Here is a 9323-nt window from a genome sequence, read left to right as displayed (position 1 = left end):
TCACCTACATATTACAACACGCTGCATTTAAAAGAAAATTACATGAAAGGTAAGGCTTGTCTGCATGAATTCAGTGAAGTAAATGTAGAGATGAAACATGTTGCATACATAATATGTTAAAATGACAAAAAAAAAATACAAAAAAGCAAAACAATTAAAATCTGCCGCAGTCTTCCCTTTATATATTATGCACTGACCTGGTTTATACTGATTGACTTTACATTGTAAAATCCCTTTAGTTTCTGTTTCACAGTCCCACATCCTGCATTATGCATAGTCTCTCTGAGATGACTACTGGTATGAATGGATAAGGACCTATTGCCATTGTTTTGTATCTGATAAACCCAAATCCAGTAGCAACTGGATTCAGATACAAAATCAGATACAAAACATATTTACATCTACAGTATGTTATATCATATGATATCCGCTGCTGAAAGAAGTATGTAGGCTATACCTGCAGAATGTAATAATGTCTTTGGGGTTATTGGTTTGATGTGATTGGTGGTTTTATTATACAACAGGGTGAGGCTTGCCTGTTTTTTAATTGTCTTGGTGATTGATATTCTTTTCTTAACCTAGTGAACTGAATGAACTCATCATTGTCTGCCAGAACAATGATACATTTTAAAATATCAGTATGGTTTCAGATTTTTGTAACAATTCTGTTCTGTGTGGCCATCTGTTGGATAAATAATGACACTGCATGTTTGGTAAAGAAAAATTAGATTAGGTAAGAGTACATTCAACCAGACATGAATGCTAGTGAACAGAATTTTGTATAGAAGAAAGTGCAGTTAGATGTATGTGTTTTAACATGTATACAGTTGGTTATACAGTTGAGTGTATGTAAGCTACAATATGCAGTAAATGTAAACTACAGCACATTATCGCCAAAACTCTCCACTGCAAGGAGCCTTAATGACTTCCGTCCAGTTGCACTCACCCCCATCATCATGAAATGCTTCGAGAGGCTGGTCCTGGCTCACCTCAAGACCTGCTTACCACCCTCACTGGACCCTTTCCAATTCGCCTACCACCAGAACAGGAGTACGGAGGATTCCTGCGATCTGAATGACACTTCACTCCGCCCTGTCCCACTTTGACAATAGCAGAACCTATGTGAGAATGTTGTTCATTGACTTTAGATCAGCATTCAACACCATCATCCCCTCCAAACTGATCACAAACTTAGCGAACTGGGCATCAATACCTCCCTCTGTAATTGGTTTCTGGACATCCTAACCAACAGACTGCAGTCTGTTAGGTTAGATAACTACACCTCCTCAACCCTCACCCTGAACACCGGCATACCACAGGGCAGTGTGCTGAGCCCTCTCCTGTACTCCCTCTTCACTTACGACTGCACACATGGCTCTTACACCATTGTCAAGTTTGCAGATGACACAATATTGATTGATTGGTCTCATCAGCAACAACAATGAGACCACCTACAGCAGGGGTCTCAAACTCAATTGAGCTGGGGGCCAGTTCTGCCAAAGTCATCTGATTGGAGGGCCACGTCAGAATAATACAAAACAGAACGGCTATTTCTGAAAATGCAATGTCCCCCCCCCAAAAAAAATACAAAACTCAAAACTGCAAACAGAAAGTGCAAGTCCTTTTATCTTTTTTTAGACACTTAGCTTATAAATAAAATAATGATAAAATAAATATTAATACAAATTATAAAAACAAAAAAGCATAAAAACAGGTATGTGTGTGTTTCACACCAAACAAAAATATTTTCCTCTCATAACTTATTTAATCCTTTAGGCGCCAGGGTTAAGAAAACAACACCATTGGATTTTTATATCAAAATTTCAAAAGGCTATGGCTTGAAAATGGTCAGAGATAAAGTTCTACTGTAAATGTAAAAGTCTTTGAGTATAATCAAAAGTTTATGGAGGGGGTAAATTACCCATCTAATCTGCCACTGGATGGTATATAAGCACTTCAAATTATGCACCTTTCAGTAAATACTGAATGTTGAACATATTTGAGCAGGTTTACTTTCTTTTTTGTCATATTACCCACATAACAAATTAACAGGAAAACAGTAGGCCTAAGATGCAAACCAACAATAGTAAACTATTACTGTAACCACAAACCGTTATTACAGGCCTACAATAAAGTAGCCTGGTCAAATCAGTTCCTAACGCAGGTGACTTTGTAGTTCTTCAGAGCCCTATTTTTACTACCACTGCTGTCTGTACCACGTCCATTACAGACACTATCATCACGATTAGCACTGCCACCTCCAGCTATGTTGGGCAGAGGGTAATAAGCATGGTATGCTTAGTGGACACACGTGAACTTTTTTTCAACATTTGGTGTAGGCCTATATTTCTGCTTCAATTTGTGCAAATCTATGGCCTGCATCGTTTCCGCGTCATTACAAACAAATGCACGTCTTCGTGTTTCTCGTGTGTAATACAAGTATTTCCTGAAAACTTTGTGCAGCGAATTTGGGCTTAAATCAAAGCTCTGGATGTCTAGCAACTAGAGGAGAGTATCTATCGTCTATTTTAATCAGTGCCATTGTTTGTCGCAATTAAAAATACCCTCAAGGGCCGAATTACATTATTATTTTGACATTAGGTTGCGGGCCGGAATTGGACCGGACGCGGGCCGGTAGTTTGAGACCCCTGACCTACAGGGAGGAGAAGTATAGTACTCAGGCAGAGCATAGAGTGCTAAATTAATGCTTAGTATGCTTAGAATGCTGAAGTTCAGCAGGGTCATAGCCTCAGGGAAGACACTCTTCCTGAGCCTATACTGATGCAGGTATAGAGGTTCCTGTAGCCTAGTGCCTGGTGGAGGGGAGGAGAGTAAACAGTCCATGGCTGGGATGGGATGTGACTCAGAAAATGCTTTTTGCCTTGCCAAGGCAACATTTTCGGGTAAATGACTTCAATGTTTTTCAGTTTCCCCACACTAGTTTTAAACAAGCTAGCTTTTAGGTGTTACCTAGACAACTCTCAAGCTGTATGGGAGCCTTGCTTTGTTTGGATTCCCATGGATTTCCACCATTGCAAACAATTCTTGGGCCTGCACAATATGTGCAGAAACTAGCTCCTACTTAGGCTACATGAAAGTTAATGAAAACATCTGAAATATTTACATTACAATAGGCTATATCTGTGATAATGGCAAAAGAATATTATTTTGCTCAACAACCAATCAAATCACATTCCTTTCATGCTTGCTCCTGCAGTAACATGTTGTTAATTGTTTGGAATAATGTATGGATTGGCTCTAGCCATTTAGATGTCCATTTACAGAGCCAGGACTTTGTATGACCATTGGAGGTGTTCTGAGCACACACAGCTGAGGACATCTAACACATCTTGTTGACAGCTGGAGGACAATGAAGTAAGACTGCTGGTGTGATCAGCCATAACAAATATATATGACCATGTGTTTAGGATTCTACACAAACTTGATTCCACATGAAGGTTAAAAAATGACAGTCTGGAAAGGTTTTAATATCCAATGTTAGTGTAAAAATAATTTTTTTAATACATTAAGATAAAAGGTCATAAGCAGCAGCAGGCCTGCCACGATACCTAAATCAATTATGCTGTCTACTTGTCATTAGATCATTTGCGCTCACCTTATTATCACATTGATTGATGTCCTGAAGGTTAAAAAAGGATTTAGGCTGTTTGCCCCTTCTTGTTGCTTGCTTCCACTGGTTACTCCACAAATAAATACTGCTGATGAACTACAGTATAACTGTCATGTAAACTTCACTGTGCTGTAATTAGGCACACTCAATTCAGTCTCAATGTGGCTTGTTCCCACGGACATTCAGTATACTGTAATTGGCAGGTTGCCACTGACTTTGCAGAGATTATTAGATCCTTGTAAGGAGTCACCATATTTCAATTTTCAACAATTTAAAATGTCGAGTTTAACTATTTTCAAGGAGTTAAAAAGACCTTGAATTGAATTCTGTACTAAGTATGGAGTATGCCTTCTTCACAGACTCTTTCTTTGGTAAATAACAAGTTTTTACCTAAATATATGACAGATTTCAACTTGCAAGAATTTGCACTGAGACATTGCAAACAAACAGACTTTTGTAGTTCATACTCTAACTTAAATTACTTATTAATTACTAATTACCTATAGACAGCTCTCCGTAACTGTTTGGAGCTTAGGAAAAGGGTATATTCTTTTTTTCCCCACAACTGATCAAAACGACTACATGACGAAAAATGGTTGGGCAAAAGTTTGTTCAATCACTCTTTATTTTTACAGTGCATCATGTCCTTATAAGCTGCCATTACAAACTAATGTCACGAATGCGACACCAAGAAACAAAGGAAATAGGTTGATTATTGGAAAATATGATGATGAGAAAGGTGTGTGAAGCGTAAGGTGTCTAATGGTGATTGTTATTCAACCAGACACATAACAGTGTACAGCTGCTGGCTAACACACCTGAGCTGGTACCATGGCACCCATAGATGGTATACTGCTAATCAAATCTGAGCATTAACATTGTGTCATGAAATTTATTAAAACACTATTCAAAATTGAAAATAGTTACATCACTGATGATTATATATAGAAATGAATCACAAAATAATGCATCCTAAGCGTCCTTAAAAGGATGAATAAATTATTGTTGCAATTCACTGTTTCCTTGAAAAACAATATCCCCATAAATTCACACCCACAAAATGATCTTGTTGATAAAATTAATCTTACTGTGATTTCTGGAAGTGAGGTAGGCTATCTATCTATTATCTAAACAAATAATAACATCTATTGTTTCAAACGTTTTTGTTTGGTAATACATATTGTAGTATTTTTTTCCTGTCAAAACATCAGGCATCTTAGTGCGATATCTTTATCTGACTGCTATAGTTTTACTAGCATTGCATTGTTCATCTTCCACATATGGGTTAGTGATCTTGAAAGGCTGGAAATTACTTCGGCACATTTAGGTTTTGGTCTTTTGTGTGCTGAGAGCCAACACAAAGGCGATCACTTTGACATGTGGCAGATACAGTAGAGTTTTCGGTAACGCTTCACTTTGCAGTCTGCCCAGACTTAACAGACCATCTCTTTCAGTATGTAAAAGTTTTGCTTAACAATTACTGAATATCACCACAACCAAATCCAACCTAACCTTGACTTTAATCATAAATTGCAGTTGACAGAGTGTCACCAGATTGTTTGATGATAATCTATGCATCTGTAGATAGTCTTTGGGTGGACTATCCAAGTTAAGTGTGACCAACGTTTTTACTGTGTATTATATGGTATGGCAATAAGTCTTATGCTAGGCAGGTGGGAGCAAAGTGTCAACCTTTCTTTAGCTGTAACATAACTCAACGTCATTCAAATATTTCAGTTTTGCAGACCTGTCAAAGCTGTTTTAAGCATGGTAAAGTGGATCAGAATGTCTGAGATGAGATGCCTGAAATCATCACATCACTTTGCAACCAGACAGAATTCTATCGAAACATCTGCATCTGCTACACTTCTTAATTTCCACTGTGAACATACAGTACACTACAAAAAGCTACCATTGATCTTTATCAGTTTCTGTATAAATGTGCAATAGTAATAACATCATATTTTACAGTCCATTTTCTATATGATTTATTATGTTGCTTCGGATAAAAGCGTCTACCAAATACTTCAACTTAAATATGGGTGGGAAGGATTGGGGCACTGCCTGGCGAAGGCAGAACTGAAAGAGATGGAAATTAGAGCAGCAAAGGTGTTTTTTTTCATGGGCAGTTTTGAGTCAAGTAAAGTAAAGTCAGCTCGTAGACCTAAATCTTCAACAGATATTGTTAAATTCTTTTTCTGTCTTATCAATTGTAATTTCAAAGTACAATGTGGCAGACGTATGGGGATCTATTAGAAGAAATTAATGTAGTATTCATAATTATGCTTCCATTAGTGTACGATCATCTGAAAGTACAAATTATTGTGTACTCGTTAGCTAGAATGAGCCTTTCATATTACAGTGCCCTCCACAATTACCTCCTTGTAAAGACGAAAGAGGGTTATACAAAAATCTAATCTCGGTGATTTAACTTAGTCTCACACTGAAAAGAAAAGGTTTACCTTGACAGAAGGTCGCCCCTGTATATAATACTTTGTGCAACCTCCCTTTGTCAATAAACAGCAGTTAATCTTCCCTTATAACATCTCATAATGCCTTCAACTCAGCTCAACCCGCTGTTTTTCTATGGACTTCAGATCAGGGGACTGAGATCACCATAACAGAATCTTGATTTGGTGTTCAGTAAATCATTTTGATCTGCACATATTTTTATATCACATACATATCACACACGTTATAAGAGACCCTCTACCACTTAACAGTAGACGATTGTACTATACAAGTATTCATCCTTTTAAAACTAAATCCAAAGTGAGTGTTTCTTGCCAAAAAGCTACATTTTTATTTCAATTGGCCAGTAAACACAGCTTAGTCAAAATCCCCTTAGCAAACTCCTGGCTATTGGAAATAACAATGTCCACAGACAAGGTAGAGTATGTTTCATGATTTTCTGAAAGTATGTATTGCGACATCAGAAGCAAGTCAAATTTGTAGTTTCTTATGTCTCATTCCATCGAACTACAGATCCGCTACTCTATCTGGCAAACTTGCATAGTGCGGTTATAGCCAAGAGGGGTCGCGAAGCCTGTTATGAGTTGATGAACCACTAAAACCATTATTTTAAGATACAAAAACTCTTTGGTGTTGTTTTAAATGAAAGAAAGGGCTTTTGAAGTGGCATCTGGTGGGATTTTTTGTAGACTTGGTGACTCCAAGATGCTACTTTTTGCCGACGCTCTCTAATACTGATCCTTGGAGGTTTTTTAAACCTTTCTACCATCTCCATTGTGCATGGTGGTGAAAGCAACATGGGTTCTCATCCAGGTGTGTTTGTCCCTGTTCCAGTTGTTTTGAATGTTTTAGAGATTCCCCTAAATGTAGATTCAGGCATTTTTTGAGGTCTTATATTTTTCTCTAGATAAAGTTACATGAATCAATTATTGGATTTTGTACATTTGTAAACTGTGTGAAATTATGCTGATTCACAAAAAAATTAGATTTATAATAACCCTTTTACAAATATTTTCCAGGGGCACCAATTATTGTGGAGGGCACTGTACGTCTGGAGCGAGTCCACTTACTGTACATGGCTTTTGCCATGTTGAAGCGCCATACCGTTGGTAAGAACAAATCAAAACTCTGGCTCTAAAAAAGGGTTGCCCCACACGCTTGGAAAGGGAGGGGAACAAAGTAGTTTGTTGTCATCATTTAAAAATGTTCTCTCCAGAAAACAGAATAAGTAAAATACAGCAACAAATATTGAAGCACAAAATTGAGGTATACTGTAAGTGACTGTGCCAGGCAATTCATTTCCACATTAAGTAAAAATAGAAATGTCATCATTAGTTAAAATTTTAGTTTGATCTTTTTTATGATTTTGTTTTATATGTAACCATTTATTGCTTTCATTTTAGGGGCAGCAGGGAACTCAACTTGACTCTCTCTTGTCCATCTCTCTTGCTCTCCCTTATGCTCCATACACACAACAAATTAGATGATTACTAGATTAACAGATACGATGGGAGTAACAACTTTGTTTTTTCAAATGTGAAGCAATACAGCTGTAATAATGATGTCTGTTAAACTTGCATCTCCAGTTCCACTCCATTTCTCTTGAACTCATTAGAAGGAGGAGAATGTGATGCAACAGGGTTCAATGGGCATCGCTCAGCTGTCTGCTTCAGATTGAGGTTCTGATTCTGAATGTTGGCAGGACGGCATAGATGTTTTAGTGTCTGGAAAGAAGAAGTATTCATTGTTTACATTTAGATCAAGCAGAAATACAAATCAGCCAAAAAAGGCTAATGGAGCCCTTGAGACTGTTCAGCAAAACTCAATCTAAACTCAATAAACCCAACTCAATGGGCTCTAATTTGAAACTGTAACGTTTGTGCACATCACACACAGGTTTTAGTGGTGAAACGTGCCACCAGTTTCAACCAGAGTGGGGGCATCACTCTCTATTTTTTTTTAAAAAAACCTTGTGAAGACCTGATTCTTACGAGAGAACCTCCTCTCCTAGCACAGCTGAACATGCTTAATCTAGCATAACCACAACCTTTTTGTCCATCTTGACTATCCCTTTTGCCAGACATGGGCAGTATTTTAATTACAGTAGATGTATTTGTAATATGTATTTAATTACTTTAGCGTATTTTGTCATTTGTATTTTGCAGGATTAGAAAAAATCAAATGTAGTTTGTAGCAAAATACTTTGAGGGATTGTATTTAGAGTATTTAAAAAATGTGTACTTTTTTTCAAATAAGCCAAATTTCATCACTCAGTTAAATATACTACCTATAACCATGACAATAGGCTATGCTTATCATTGTCTTGATACTTGATACTTGATTTCCCCTTGGGGATCAATAAAGTATCTATCTATCTATCATCTAGATCTAGTCGCTTGATGGTCTTTTGAGCCCCCACCGTCGACTTTAAGGCAGCGCTGCCACCATCGACTTTAAGGCTATCCCTAACCCAAATGTATAAAAAATAGTTTTAACAGATCTCAGAACGTTGGGAAGGCCCACTCATGTGAATGGAACTTTCTGCAGCACTCTGAAGAGCCGTGTAATAGTAGTGTTTCTCACAGACTTAGATTGTATTGGGTGGGGTGGGGAGTGAGAAGGAGTTGTAGGGTTGTATCAGGGGCAGGTGTCGGTGTAGGGAGGCTTTGGGTTAATATCATCTAGGTGCACATTGAGGTGGGTGGGGCGGTTGCGTGCATAAATGAGAACTGTATCATGTCATATCATATCACAACAAGAAATATATCACTTGTGTTGGAAAAATGAGTCAAATGAATAACAGCCATCAGAGAAGTAATTTTAAACAATGAATCAGGTTTCTATGTAACTATTTTGTATAGTGTAAACTGTATGGCACATTACACTAAAATAGTATGGACTTTGTCACTTTATGTTAGTCTTAGCCTTTCAAAAAAAACAATACATTCAAAGCCAAGCTTGAAAATCATGGTGTCATGGTGAGAAAACCATGGCATAGCGGGTCATGAAGGACAGAAAGAGTTGAAGCAAAGTTTAATGGTGAGTCAGCAAAAAACATGATTACGCAAGAAAGCAGGTGCAGGCAATGCCGAAATATAATGCGATCTGGGAAAACGCTTTCACATGGTGCAATTTTACCAACTTATGGGGGCAGTGTCCAGAATGTTGCCAGGATGGTATCAGAATCTTAAGTTGGTGAAATTTCACCAGAGAGGGTTGA

General features: G+C 37.6%; 1 protein-coding gene across 3 annotated transcripts in view; it reads right to left on the bottom strand.

Annotated features, from left to right (window-relative positions):
* Positions 1-4238: 4238 nt before the first annotated feature.
* LOC125301830 (sodium- and chloride-dependent GABA transporter 2-like) overlaps positions 4239-9323 on the bottom strand; it is a 32329-nt gene continuing 27244 nt past the window's right edge. For all 3 annotated transcript variants that reach the window (XM_048254608.1, XM_048254609.1, XM_048254610.1), the window contains exon 15: positions 4239-7827. In XM_048254608.1, the coding sequence (XP_048110565.1) occupies positions 7672-7827 (156 nt within the window). In that variant the 3' untranslated portion in view covers positions 4239-7671. The remainder of the gene's footprint in view (positions 7828-9323) is intronic.

Source organism: Alosa alosa, chromosome 10 (assembly GCF_017589495.1).
Source record: "Alosa alosa isolate M-15738 ecotype Scorff River chromosome 10, AALO_Geno_1.1, whole genome shotgun sequence".
In the NCBI taxonomy this organism is placed as follows: domain Eukaryota; kingdom Metazoa; phylum Chordata; class Actinopteri; order Clupeiformes; family Clupeidae; genus Alosa; species Alosa alosa.
Note: the sequence above shows the minus strand (reverse complement) of the source record. Positions and strands in the feature narration are given on the sequence as shown.